This window comes from Anolis carolinensis, unplaced genomic scaffold (genome assembly GCF_035594765.1).
Source record: "Anolis carolinensis isolate JA03-04 unplaced genomic scaffold, rAnoCar3.1.pri scaffold_11, whole genome shotgun sequence".
Classification (NCBI taxonomy): domain Eukaryota; kingdom Metazoa; phylum Chordata; class Lepidosauria; order Squamata; family Dactyloidae; genus Anolis; species Anolis carolinensis.
Window position 1 is genome coordinate 18288639 of NW_026943822.1, and position 15141 is coordinate 18303779.

The following is a 15141-nucleotide window of genomic DNA, read 5'->3' on the forward strand; positions in this document are numbered from 1 at the left end:
ACTATTGTGCTATGTTAATAATATAATATATTGTATGTACATATACTGTATAGTTCAATATAGTAATATATAATGCAAATATTGTGCCATGCTAATAATATAATATATTGTATGTACATAGAATTTGTAAGCCGCTCTGAGTCCCCTTCGGGGTGAGAAGGGCGGGTTATAAATGTAGTAAATAAATAAATAGTATTATTACTATAATTATTATTATCATCATCATTACTGTTATTATTATTGTTTATCAAAAAGGGAGCGGCGCCTTTAAGAGACCAGGCGCATCTTTCCCTTACGCTCGCCATCCCTCCGCAAGGCGTTCTCCCAAAAGTCCCGAAAAGGCGTGTCTTGGGAAGGATGGTGTTCGAGTGCGCCAATGGGAGCGCGCGGATGGGGCAGTGTGGGCGTGGCTCCAGCGTCGCCGGCTGGCTATAGGCTGCCGAGTGGGCGGGGCTTGTGCCGGCCGATTCCGAGCTCCCGTGCGGGAGGGGGGAGAAGAAGGAGGAGGAGGACCACGGGAAGGCAGGTATGCGGGTTACATCATCCCCGTGTCTTGGCGTGCGCGCGTGGGAATGCGCGGCGGGGGCGCGGGAGCGGGGCAGGAGGCGCTGGGGCTCGGGCGGAGGGCGGGAGGGAGGCTGTCCTGCTGCTGCCCGGAGGCGAGGGAGCGGGAGGGCGCGCTCGGCAGGGCCTCCTCCTCCGCCGCCGCCACCAGAGCCCTGGCCGATGCCGTCGTCGGGAACCTCCTGGGGAGAAGCGGCGGCGGGTAAGGCACCCCCAAAGCCCTCCCTGCAGACGGCCAGCCAGGTTCTAATCCATACACTCCTACCAAGGGAACTCCAAAGGCCATTCACTCTTCCGCCAGGCTGAAAGGCACCCTCCAAGCCCTCCCAACAGATGGCCAGCCAGTTTCAAATTCATACAATCCTACGAAGGGAATTCCAAAGGCTATCCAGTCTTCTACCAGGCTGAAAGGCACCCTCAAAGCACCCCTGACAGATGGCCAGCCACTTTCTGGGTCATAGAATCCAAGGAAGGGAACCCAAAGGCCATCCAGTCTTCTGCCAATCTGAAAGGCACTCTCAAAGCCCTCCCAACAGATGGCCATCCAGTTTCGAATTCATACACTCTTACGAACTTCAAAAGCCATTCAGTCTTCTGCCAGGCTGAAAGGCACCCTCAAAGCACCCCAGACAGATGGCCAGCCAGGTTCTGAGTCATGGAATCCCTAGGAAGGGAGCTCTAAAGACCATTCAGTCTTCTGCCAGGCTGAAAGGCACCCTCAAAGCACCCCTGACAGATGGCCATCCAGCTTCTGAATTATGGAATACTAGGAAGGGATCACCAAAAGCCATTCAGTCTTCTGCCAATCTGAAAGGCACCCTCAAAGCACCCCTGACAGATGGCCATCCAATTTCTAATTCAGAGAATCCTGGGAAGGGAACTCCAATAGCCATTCACTCTTCTGCCAGGCTGAAAGGCACCCTCAAAACCCTCCCAACAGATGGCCATCCAATTTCTAATTCATACAATCCTACGAAGGGAACTCCAAAGGCTATCCAGTCTTCTGCCAATCTGAAAGGCACCCTCAAAGCCCTCCCGACAGATGGCCATCCAGTTTCTGAATCATGGAATCCCAGGAAGGGATCTCCAAAGGCCATCCAGTCTTCTACCAGGCTGAAAGGCACCCTCAAATCACCCCTGACAGATGTCCATCCAGCTTCTGAATCATAGAATCCTAGGAAGGGAAACTCCAAAAGCCATTCAGTCTTTTTCAAGGCTGAAAGGCACCATCAAAGCACCCCTGACAGATGGCTATCGAGCTACTGAATCCTAAAATCTTACAAAGGGACCCCCAAAGGCCATCCAGTCCAGCCCCCTTCTACTAGACAGGAAGACACCATCAAAGCACTCCCGACAGATGGCCATCCTGCATCTATTTCAAAACCTCCAGAGGTGGAGGCTATTATTATAATAATTATTAATATTATTATTGACTTTGTGTTGTTGAAGGCTTTACAAAGTTACTGGGTTCCTGTGCGTTTAATAGATCATATCGATGGGCAGTTTGAATCCTTAGTTTTTTGCCAAAGTTTCTTTGGATCCCAAAATGATTGCTCACCTTGAGTCCCTTTATTGGGACATATCTTAAAAATAAAAGGAATACATACCAAAATATAGGGATATTATCGCTTTAAGGAGGTTTGGGGCCAGTGCCATGCTTTCCAATGGCACATTTCCTGAGTTTTAGCCTCGGATAATATATCCATGTTAAACAGGGAGCAATTGCGTGGCCTGTTTGGAGCCTGCGGTTTCGTGCCGTTCTTGCTGCACAGTCCCGGCTTTGTCTGTTGCTGCTGAATTGCAAAACTAAACTGAAAAGGAAATTTCCTACTGCTTGAACTTTTGGGTTTTCTGATTCATGAGGGAGCCAACGGGGAGGGATATAAGAGAAGAAAAAGTCCTGTTTTGTAGCAGACTTCTGGGTGTTTATCATTCCCAGGCCTGAGAATATATATAGTCTTTGAAATCTGGTGGGAGAAGCAAGTTTGGGTTGCTGTGAGTTTTTCCGTGCTCTATGGCCGTGTTCCTGAAGCATTCTCTCCTGATGTTCTACCCACATCTATGGCAGGCATCATCAGAGGTTGTGAGGTCTGTTGGAAACTAGGCAAGTGGGGTTTATATATCTGTGGAATATCCAGGGTGGGAGAAATAACGCTTGTCTGTTTGTGGCAAGTGTGAATGTTGCAAATGCCCACTTTGATTAGCATTGAATAGCCTTGCAGCCTCCAAGCCGTATTGTTTCCTGCCTGAGGGGACTCCTTTGTTGGGAGGCGTTAGCTGGCCCTGATTCTTTCCTGTCTGGAATTCCCTGCTTTCTTAGTGTTATTATTTATTTACTGTTCTGAATTTAAATATTGGTAGCCAGATTTTGTTTATCTAACACTTCCCAACAAAGGATTCCCCCAGGCAGGAAGCAACCAGGCTTTGAAGCTGCAAGGCCATTCAGTGCTAATCAAAGTTGCCAATGGCAACATTCACACCTGCCTCAAACAGACAAGAGTTGCTAACCAAGGCCACTCAATGCTATGTTTGGTGGTCCTTACGTAGAAGCAGCCAGGCTTTGAAGCTGCAAGGCCATTCAATGCTAATCAAAGTGGCCAATTGCAACATTCACACTTGTCTCAAACAGACAAGAGTTGCTAACCAAGGCCACTCAATGCTATGTTTGGTGGTCCTTACGTAGAAGCAGCCAGGCTTTGAAGCTGCAAGGCTATTCAATGCTAATCAAGATGGCCAGTTGCAACATTCACACTTGCCTTAATCAGACAAGAGTTTTTTCTCCCACCCTGGACATTATTCCACAGATATATAAACCCAACTTGCCAATTTTACAACAGACCTCACAATATCTGAGGATGCCTGCCGTAAATGTGGGCGAAACGTCAGGAGATAATGCTTCTGGAACATGGCCACACAGCCCAGAAAACTCACAGCAACCCAGCAACAGGAGCCTTCTGCACTGCAACACTTTGTTGTCCTAATTTTTGTTTGTTTGTTTGTTTAGCAGACCTGATTCTGATCCTTCAGGTTAAGAATATGCAGTCGCTGTTGCATTGGTTTTTTCTTCTTGTTTTCGTCCCTGAACTGCATGTTTACAAATATCAGAAAAACTGTATCTATTTTTAGTTGTTAGTGGGACTGAAAACGAAGAGTGTAGTTTGATAAAGTTTAGCTGCTTTTGAATTGAAGTGCTATTTTGGCAGCGTTTGGGAATAATATTAGATAGAGATTGGGATTGGCAGCCTTACTGTGGCAAAAGAGTTTTACAGACTCCATCTACACCGCCATATAAGGCAGTTTCAGAAAGTGGTTTAACTGCATTGAACTGAATTATACGGTAGTATAGACTCCCTATCATCCAGTTCAATGCAGCATTCTGAAACTGCATTAAATGTCAGTCTAGATGGGGCCATAAAGAGGAGGGCATAAAGAGGATGTTTTTTTGCCTTTTGTGTGTGTATTTTTTTTCTAATTTAGTGTATTTAGTAGAATGTTTATTTGATATTCCTGAAACAAGTTGTTGTGTTTAGCTGTTTAAGTTACAAACGTGGTTTAAGTGTAACGGCAGCCAAATCTTCCCAGACGAAACACTTGTTAGTTTTATTGAAAAAAAAGTATTAGCAGGACAGTAAATAATCAACAACAACATTCAGAAAACAGAGGAATTCAAGACATGAATAAATAAAGACTAGCTAACACCTCCCAACAATGGATTCCCCCAGGCAGGAAGCAGCCAGGCTTTGAAGCTGCATTGTCATTCAGTGCTAATCCAGCTGGCCAATTAATAATAATAATAATTATTATTATTATTATTATTATTTTATTCTTATACCCCGCCCCATCTCCCCAAAGGGACTTGGGGCGGCTTACATGGCGCCAAGCCCGGTCATGACAATATAAAAACAAGCAGTAAAACAAATCAAACAACAATAAAACAAGTTATAAAAACACATACAATACATCATTATAAAATCATGGATAAGATCTATGGAAACTGGGCTAAAGTGCTAATTATGTTGATATCATTTGCAACATTCACACTTGCCTCCAATAGACCAGAGTTATTTCTCCCACCCTGGACATCATTCCACAGATATATAAATCCCACTTGAAACAATCAGGGCCAGCTAACGCCTCCTGACAAAGGATTCCCCCAGGCAGGAAGCAGCCAGGCTTTGAAGCTGCATTGTCATTCAGTGCTAATCAAACTGTCCAATTGCAACATTCACACTTGCCTCCAACAGACCAGAGTTCTTTCTCCCACCCTGGACATCATTCCACAGATATGTAAACCCCACTTGAAACAATCAGGGCCAGCTAACGCCTCCCAACAGAGGATTCCTCCAGGCAGGAAGCAGCCAGGCTTTGAAGCTGCAAGGTCATCCAATGCTAGTTTCCAACAGACCTCACAACCTCCGAGGATACCTGCCACAGATGTGGACAAAACGTCAGGAGATGTGGCTTCTTGTGAAAGCAAGGACTGGTGGAAAAACTTCAGTGGAGACACAGTGATTGATAACTCAGAGACTGCCTGTACTGTTATTTAGTTCTATGTTTCCTTGGATCCCGTTGTGGAAGAAAGGCAGGATGTCAATGAATCAATTTAATAAAGATGGCAATTCTCAGAAACTTCACGCCAGGCTTCTGGGCTTTGGAGTGAGTCCAAAAAAAGTAGCATTTCAAAGCATAAGGAAATGTAGTTCTCCAAGTTGCGCAGGGCTCCGTCCTGGGCCCGGTTCTGTTCAACATCTTTATTAACGACTTAGACGAAGGGTTAGAAGGCACGATCATCAAGTTTGCAGACGACACCAAACTGGGAGGGATAGCTAACACTCCAGAAGACAGGAGCAGAATTCAAAACGATCTTGACAGACTAGAGAGATGGGCCAAAACTAACAAAATGAAGTTCAACAGGGACAAATGCAAGATACTTCACTTCGGCAGAAAAAATGGAAATCAAAGATACAGAATGGGGGACGCCTGGCTTGACAGCAGTACACATGAAAACAACAAGTGGATAACAAGTTAAACATGAGCCTACAATGTGATGCGGCGGCAAAAAAGCCAATGGGATTTTGGCTTGCATAAATAGGGGTATAGCATCTAGATCAGGGGTCCCCAAACTTTTTAAACAAGGGGCCAGTCCACGGTCCCTTAGACCGTTGGAGGGCCGGACTAGATTTTTTTTTTAAAAAAAACTATGAACAAATTCCTATGCACTCTGCACATGCCTCATTTTGAAGTAAAAAACAAACAAACAAAATGGGGAAAAATACAGCCTTGATGATGATGATGATGATAATAATAATAACAACAACAACAATAACAACAACAAAGAGGGTTGGAAGAGAGCCCTTGGGCCACTGAGTCCAGCCCCCTTCTGCCTGTGTGCACCCAAAGCACAAGCAAAGCAACCCTGACAGATGGCCTCCCAGCCTCAATGTTAATAATAATAATAATAATAATAATAATAATAATAATAATAATAACAGCAATAATAATAATAAAGAGGGTTGGAAGAGACCCTTTGGGCCATTGAGTCCAATCCCCTTCTGCCTTTGTGCACCCAAAGCACAAGCAAAGCAACCCTGGCAGATGGCCTCCCAGCCTCAGTGTTGTTAATAATAATAATAATAATAATAATAATAATAATAATAATAATAATAATAAAGAGGGTTGGAAGAGACCCTTTGGGCCATTGAGTTCAATCCCCTTCTGCCTGTGTGCACCCAAAGCACAATCAAAGCAACCCTGGCAGATGGCCTCCCAGCCTCAATGTTAATAATAATAATAATAATAATAATAATAATAAAGAGGGTTGGAAGAGACCCTTTGGGCCATTGAGTCCAATCCCCTTCTGCCTGTGTGCACCCAAAGCACAAGCAAAGCAACCCTGGCAGATGGCCTCCCAGCCTCAATGTTAATAATAATAATAATAATAAAGAGGGTTGGAAGAGACCCCTTGGGCCATTGAGTCCAACTCCTTCTGCCTTTGTGCACCAAAAGCACAAACAAAGCATCCCTGGCATATGGCCACCCAGCCTCAATTTTAATGATGATGATGATGATGATGATAATAATAATAATAATAAGGGCTGAAAGAGAAGAAGAGACCCCTTGGGCCATTTAGCCCAACCCCCTTCTGCCCTTGTGCTGTGGGGGCCGGATAAATGGCTTCAATGGGCCGCATCCGGCCCCCGGGCCTTAGTTTGGGGACCCCTGATCTAGATCCAGGGAAGTCATACTACATGTCTGTGAAACAAGGAGTAGCAGTAGGGAGTGTCACAGCCAGTGCTATTTTGGAACCAATCCAAATGTTCCCACAGGCCCAAAGTTACAGAATTTGGATTTGCAGGGCAAGACCACATTGAGGTGTCTTTGCTCTGTTTTACCCTTGATCGGCATCGTTCACTATTTGACCACCCATGGGTCTGTTCCTCCTATACACTGACCTAAGAAATGGCCAGTATAGATGGGACCCCTGTTTCCCATGCAGGGAAAAAAATTCAATTTAAATGAAAGGGGCCTTAGGGAGCATGATGAATCCACAATGAATATTAAGTTAAGCCCCGTTCTCTTTCATTCCCATATTCCATGGTCAATAAACTTTAAAACTAGGATCAGTGTGAAAGAAAGGCAGAAATGAGGAAAGAAGAAAATAATTATTTCCTCTCTATATGGGATAATCCATTTTTTTTTGTCGATCACAGGCAAAACTTCCAGGTATGGTACATGCTGGACAAGGGAAAAATTGCATGGATAAACAAACCCTCTTAGGTATCTTCCAGAGTCACCTCAAGATGTAGTATATGTTGCAGTATAGGTTATTTTTGGTGACGTGTCAAACACTCAGGTACTTTGTGAAGGTTTTAGCGTCCTATTTCCCCATAAAAATGTTTTTCTTTTTGTCTAAAAGACACCCAGTGGGGAAAAATCTGCGAAGGTACAACTTTTCTTGTTTTTGGCATGCTATAAATAAAAAAAAGTGAAGATTATGTCATATCTTAGTCTGAGATCCTGTTGAAACTCCTTGGAATTATTATGGCTGGGTTAGTTTGTTTATGAAGTGTGCATATGAGCGCACTATGAGGAGTGGCTTAAAGAGCTGGGCATGTTTAGCCTGCAGAAGAGAAGGCTGAGAGGAGACCGTGTTTCCCCGAAAATAAGACAGTGTCTTATATTAATTTTTGCTCCCAAAGATGTGCTAGGTCTTATTTTCAGGGGATGTCTTATTTTTCCATGAAGAAGAATTCACATTTATTGTTGAACAAAAAATGAACATTTATTATATACTGTACAGTAGTTGTCATCACAAACCAACATAACCAGACAAACTGTGAATGCTATCAAAAATTTCCTGTTACTACCATTATTTCCATGTACAACTGGTATGGACATTTACCAATCCTGCATGCTCTGGTGTTTTGTTTGGCAGGCGCTGGAGATGCTTCCAAACAAAACCTTTGCTAGGTCTTACTTTCAGGGGAGGCCTTATATTTAGCAATTCAGCAAAACTTCTACTAGGTCTTATTTTTCGGGGATGTCTTATTTTCGGGGAAACAGGGTATGTATAAATATGTGAAGGGAAGTCATAGGGAGGAGGGAGCAAGCTTGTTTGGCTTCAAACTACAGGAAAGGAGATTCCACCTGAATATCAGGAAGAACTTCCTCACTGTGAGAGCTGTTCAACAGTGGAACTCTCTGCCCCGGACTGTGGTGGAGGCTCCTTCTTTGGAGGCTTTTAAGCAGAGGCTGGATGGCCATCTGTCGGGGGTGCTTTGAATGAGATTTTCCTGCTTCTTGCAGGGGGTTGGACTGGATGGCCCATGAGGTCTCTTCCAATTCTACGATTCTATGATTCTGTGATTCTCCAAAACCTGCAGAGCCATCGGGCGAAGGGACAAGACCCAATATTGCGAGGCAACGAAAATGAGGTCAGGGCTGAATGAGAGCTGCACGAACCTCTTGGGCCTTGGCCTGAGAGAGAGAGAGAGAGAGAAAGAGAGAGCCTTCCCTGGGAATCTGACTCCGCTTGTCCTGCCCAGACGGCTTTGTTCGAGCTCCGCCGACCTTGTCTCAGACAAGTCCTGCTTAAGCCGCTTTGCTTTCTGCGTGGCATAGATTGCAAGAGTCGGGGCTCCGGCTCTCCGTTTCCCAGGACAGTTACAAACATCCAACTTGCAAACAACTCCGAGTTAAGCACGGGGCTGAGACAGCAGGGAAATAAATCTACCCCTCGGGAGGGAAATCCACTCCTGAAAAAGTTATCATAGGGAAAAAGATGGCACAGCTTGTTAAAGCACTGAGCTGCTGATTTCGGACCAAAAGGTCGCAGGTTCGAATACAGAGAGTAAATAAGTAAATACAGTAGAGTCTCACTTATCCAAGCTAAACAGGCTGGCAGAAGCTTGGATAAGCGAATATCTTGGATAATAAGGAGGGATTAAGGAAAAGCCTATTAAACATCAAATTAGGTTATGATTTTACAAATTAAGCACCAAAACATCATGTTATACAACAAATTTGACAGAAAAAGTAGTTCAATGCACAGTAATGCTATGTTGTAATTACTGTATTTACAAATTTAGCACCAAAATACAGTAGAGTCTCACTTATCCAACACTCGCTTATCCAACGTTCTGGATTATCCAACGCATTTTTGTAGTCAATGTTTTCAATACATCATGATATTTTGGTGCTAAATTCATAAATACAGTAATTACTACATAGCATTACTATGTATTGAACTACTTTTTCTGTCAAATTTGTTGTATAACATGATGTTTTGGTGCTTAATTTGTAAAATCATAACCTAATTTGATGTTTAATAGGCATTTCCTTAATCTCTCCTTTTTATCCAACGTTCTGCCGGCCCGTTTACGTTGGATAAACGAGACTCTACTGTATCACGATATATTGAAAACATTGACTACAAAAATGGTTGGATAATCCAGAAGCTTGGATAAGCGAAGCTTGGATAAGTGAGACTCTACTGTAAGTGTGATATAATGGTTTGTTGATTATTATGATTATGTTTATTTATCCCAGGTATGGGCAAACAACTTGTTTTGGCCCGTAGGCTGTTAGGGAGTTGAAGTCCAAAACACCTGGAGGGCCCAAGTTTGCCCATGCCTGGCATAGACCCACACAAATACAATTAACAAAGAGTCTTATTTCGAGTTTGAATGAATGAAAATAAATAAACATTATGCAGTAGAGTCTCGCTTATCCAACGTAAACGGGCTGGCAGAACGTTGGATAAGCGAATATGTTGGATAATGAGGAGGGATTAAGGAAAAGCCTATTAAACATCAAATTAGGTTATGATTTTACAGATTAAGCACTAAAACATCATGTAATACAACAAATTTGACAGAAAAAGTAGTTTAATACACAGTAATGCTATGTAGTAATTACTTATTTACAAATTTAGCACTGAAATATCACGATGTTTTGAAAACATTGACTACAAAAATGCGTTGGATAATCCAGAACGTTGGATAAGCGAGTATTGGATAAGTGAGACTCTACTGTATATATAAATATTACTGGGCCCAAAATACAGTGAAACAGGTTGTTCCTGCCAAGTTTTCATGTACTGAATGTAAATTAAATATTACCGTGTTTTCCCCAAAATAAGACAGTGTCTTCTATTAATTTTTGCTCCCAAAGATGCACTAGGTCTTATTTTCAGGGGATGTCTTATTTTTCCATGAAGTAGAATTTACATTTATTGTTGAACAAAAAAATGAACATTTATTATATACTGTACAGTAGTTGTCATCACAAACCAGCATAACCAGGCAAACTGTGAATCCTATCAAGAATTTCTTGTTACTACCAATATTTCCATGTACAACACTCTATGATACGTACATTTACCGATCCTGCCTGCTCTGGTGTTCTGTTCAGCAGGCATGCTTCCAAACAAAAACTTTGCTAGGTCTTACTTTCAGGGGAGGCCTTATATTTAGCAATTCAGCAAAACCTCTACTAGGTCTTATTTTCTGGGGATGTCTTATTTTAGAGGAAACAGGGTACAGATGGAGAAAAAAAAAGTTAGGAACCACTGCTCTAGGAAATCTGATCTGCCTCCACCAGTATTAATTCTCCCAAATTGGTCCTTAGGAAAGCGAAGCCAAATCCATAGCGAAGTGGTGCTCCGTCTGGGGTGGATCTTGGGGGCCTTTGTCCTCTCCATGTTACTGCAGCTTTCTTACCCCTGATATTGACAATATTGGACTTCAAGGACCACTGATTTGAGTCAGTACGAATGAGGCAGAAACTTCTATTCTGAAGCCAAGGCATAGAGATAGCCTTTTCTCTGCTAGTCACTCTCTTGACCAGGGGTCCCCAAACTAAGGCCCGGGGGCCGGATGCGGCCCTCCAAGGTCATTTACTTGGCCCCCGCCCTCAGTTTTATAATATATTTTTATATCAGTTTTAATAATATACTGTATATACATATAATATTGATAATAATCTTATGTTATACAATATAATACTAATAGTAATACCATATAATAATATTAATTATATGTTATATATTACATATTATATAATAGTATAGAGGTATAGTTCAATATAGTAATATATAATGCTAATATTGTGTTATGCTAATAATATAATATATTGTATGTATATACAGCTGCTCTGAGTTCCCTTTGGGGTGAGAAGGGTGGGATATAAATGTAGTAAATAATTAATTAATTTTAGACTTAGGATCGCCCAAAGTCTGACATGACTTGAAGGCACACAACAACAACAACAATCCTAATTAACTTGACTATCTCATTGGCTAGTAGCAGGCCCACACTTTCCATTGAAATCCTAATAGGTTTATGTTGGTTAAAATTGTTTTCATTTTTAAATATTGTATTTGTATTGTTCCGTCGTTGTTGTTGTTGCTGCACTACAAATAAGACATGTGGCGTATGCATAGGAATTTGTTTGTATTTTTTTTCAAATGATAATTCGGCCCCTCAACAGTCTGAAGGATTGTGGACCGGCCCTCTGCTTCAAAAGTTTGGGGACCCCTACTCTTGACCTTTGCAAATGCATGTGGGAATACTTAGAGGAAGGCTTATGAAATCCAGTGCGCTTCGCATGAAAGTATGTCATCCTATGGATTTGGGAAAGCGCCATTTGGGAAATGAATTGTGTGGCGAAATCTCCCTCTGGGGAATTGCTGTGCGCTCCGACAACCTGCCGGGTGAGATGTTGCGAAGGGGACGGGCCTTTCTGGGCCAGCGCAACCGGGCAAGGCATGTGGTGCCAACTGCCTCTTCCTCCGTATCGGGCAGAACGAGGCCAGCAGCTGTTGGCCTCTTAATCGGGATGAACTCGCTTTCTAAAAAAAGGGGCACATATCTGTCTTAATGCAAACTCTGCTGGGTTGTATAACCATGCCACGCTTGGTTTCCGGTGAAATACGAGGACAGATGGCCTCAAATCACGGTCGTTTGGGTCTGTTTTAGTATAAAATGGTGTTGCCTGCTTGTTTGCTTCAATATGGGAGGAAATCTGACCAGAGGGATTTTATTCATGGAGATAATATTGATCCAGTATGTCTGACCTCTTGCATCTCCAATAATAGTCCCGTATTTACGCCTCTTCCAGCACAATTTGGATAATTCTCCCCTCCTGATGATTTTGACAAACTAGCACTTTGGCCCAGGTTTTTTCTAGATTTTATCCAAGATTTTACCTTTTGTTCTTGAATCTTGATTTTATGACTGTTTTTTATTGTTATTATTTGTTTTTATTGCTTTGTTTTTATTGTGGACTGGGCTTGGCCCCGTGTAAACCGCTCCGAGTCCCTTCGGGGAGATGGGGCAGGGTATAAAAATAAAATTGTTGTTGTTATTATTATTATTATTATTATTATATAACCCAACAACAACAAACTTTTTTTCAAATTCAATTTTTATTAGTGCTTTTCAACTTAAAAATAAAATAAGACCAAAATTTGACAAAAGGAAAAAGAAAAGAAAAAACAAAACAAAAAAAAACCCTCCAAAAACAAAAACAAACTTTTACAAAATTTCCGTGACAGGAAAGGAAGGAAGAGGGGGTAAGAAAAGGAAAAGAAAAAACAATAATAATAATAATACAGAAAGAAGATAAAATTGACTTCCATCTTTTGCACACTATCTTGTATGAAAAAAGTTTTACAATCTTTTTCTCAACCATCTCTATCTAGTGTCTCTATTTTACATATTGCCGGTTGGTATGTAAATAATAGGCAATTTTCTTGGCCTTGGTCTTTAGGTCTGTTCCTGGGGTTATTTGGGGCACTGATTTGGAAAATTGCATTGAATAATTGCATCAGCTTTAGTTTCTGAGATAGGTTATTGTGGTTTTCTGTGGGCAAATAGATGATGACTGCTATTTATCATGTCAGAAGCAAATTGAGAAACATACTGCAAGTCACTTCTGGTGTGAGAGAATCAGCTGTCTACAAAGATATTGCCCAGAGGATATCCGAATGTGTTGACATCCTGCGGGGAGACTTCTGGTCGATGTTATGTATTCTATGTACTGTATATACTCGAATATAACCTCCCTTTTCAGCCTCTTTTTTTAGTACTGAAAAAGCCCCTCTTGGCTTATACTCAAGTGAGGGTCCTCGCTGGCTTATACTCGAGTATATATGGTACATTTATTATTTTCTCTATTTACATTGGTATTATTACATTTATTATTTTACTCTATTATTATTGTTAGTATTACATTTATTTTACTCTGCGGTGACAGCCGACAGGGAGCTCCATGAGGTCACGAAGAGTCGGAAACGACTAAACGACTGAACAACAACAAACATTTTATTATCATTAATACATTATTATTATTAATTATTTCACTCTGATATTATTATTGTTATTACATTTATTATTTTACTCTATTATTATAAAAAGGATACATAAGCACATTTACATTGAAGAAAATGAGAATAATGATTTGATCAGAGTTGGACAGTCTTATCTTAAATTTGAGCTTTAGGTAAATATTTGAAAACATTTAACCTACCGATGCCTCAATTAATATAATTTTATTGGTATGTATTTTTATTTCTGAAATTTGCCCACCCTCGGCTTATACTGGAGTCAATGTTTTCCCAGTTTTTTGTGGTAAAATTGGGTGCCTCGGCTTATATTCGGGTCAGCTTATACTTGAGTATATACGGTATATTGTTTTAAAATGTTGGAATTTTAAACATGTGTGTTAATTGCTGTTATATTGGTTTCTTGTGTATTGATTGTTTTTGTCAAGGAACTTTCCATGCAGTGTTTTGTTGTGCCAGCTGTCAGCTCTAGTTTGTAGTGCGGTTTTCTTGTACTAATTCTTTGTCTGCTGTGTTTTGAGGAGTTTCTGATTTTTGACCTCAATCAAAGCAGGTTCTTCACTTTGCTTTCCATATTCTGCCAGGGCATGTTCTTCTTCTTTGACTGCTTGTTTTACTTGTAAGAGTCCTCTGCCCTATTATAATTATTATTATTAAATCATATCAAGAGAGCAAACCCGGGTTTGAGACGGACTCATTTTTTTAAAAGATATTTTTATTGAAAAGTTATGTACATACATCATAACAACATACAGTAACAAACAACAATAAAACAAGTGCAACACACCTCACACACACAAAAGGGAGGGGGGAGTGATAAGGATTGATAAGGGGGAGAAAAGGGGATGGGAAACAGAAAATACAGTAAGGAATGTGAATAGTGGGCACAATGGGGGGGGGGGGTGTTCTTCCGATCTTTGTACGTCTTTTTGTTATAAGTTCCCTTATCAATTTTTAGATGTAATTTTCTTAATGTAGTCCTCAAGTGGAGACCAGTCCGTGTCCTTCATCGCTCTTCCATTACTCTTCCTCAGCAAAAAAGTTAATTTGTCCATATCCTTTATTTCAATCAATTTTCCCAGCCATGCTTCTTTTGTTGGTGCATTTTCACTTTTCCATTGCTTTGCGACCAGCATTCTCGCTGCAGTGATACAGAAGGTGAATAATTTATCTGTATTTCTATCTACCATAATTGATTGATCGTATAACCCTAGCAATAGGAGTTCAGGTGCTTTTTTAAAATTTGTTTTTAAGATTTTGTTACTTTCCTCTAGTACCATCGACGGACTCATTTTGACCGTCCTATCAACCCAAATATTCAGTGGCAAAACCTGTATCAGGGCAGCCTACTTGCAGATGGAGGTGGCTACAGATTTCCGATCCTGGTTAGCATAGTTGGCAATTTCGTCCAAATGCAGCAAACTGGTTTGTTAGAAGTGGTTTACCCTTGAGCCGAGATCCTTGACCACTGTGTGGCCTTCCTTCGGTGACAAATGACTTTGCCATAATCCCAAAGCTGCTTATCTCGCCCCTTGAACACGCAAAAGATGGCACACGAAGAGGAAAGGAGCGTGTGTGCCTGTGTGCCAAGACGCTGCCATGACTTGTTTCCTTTTCAAAGACAACAAGCCCAGTTTTGTCCCGATTGGGAAGTGTGGGAGCTTGTGAGAGGAGAGTCACGGGGAAGGATCCTCCTGCGTGAGAAGCCCTCCTCCCAGGTAATAAAGGCACGG

At 41.6% G+C, this 15141-nt stretch overlaps 1 protein-coding gene across 2 annotated transcripts in view; it reads left to right on the forward strand.

The window, feature by feature from the left end:
• Positions 1-536: 536 nt before the first annotated feature.
• The window catches only part of gramd2a (GRAM domain containing 2A), a 70645-nt gene continuing 56040 nt past the window's right edge, over positions 537-15141 (forward strand). The window contains exon 1 of one of the 2 annotated variants that reach the window (XM_062963365.1): positions 537-766. In XM_062963365.1, the coding sequence (XP_062819435.1) occupies positions 573-766 (194 nt within the window). In that variant the 5' untranslated portion in view covers positions 537-572. Of the gene's footprint in view, positions 767-11219; positions 15127-15141 lie in introns of those variants that run through there. The other variant, XM_062963368.1, reaches the window with a different exon arrangement.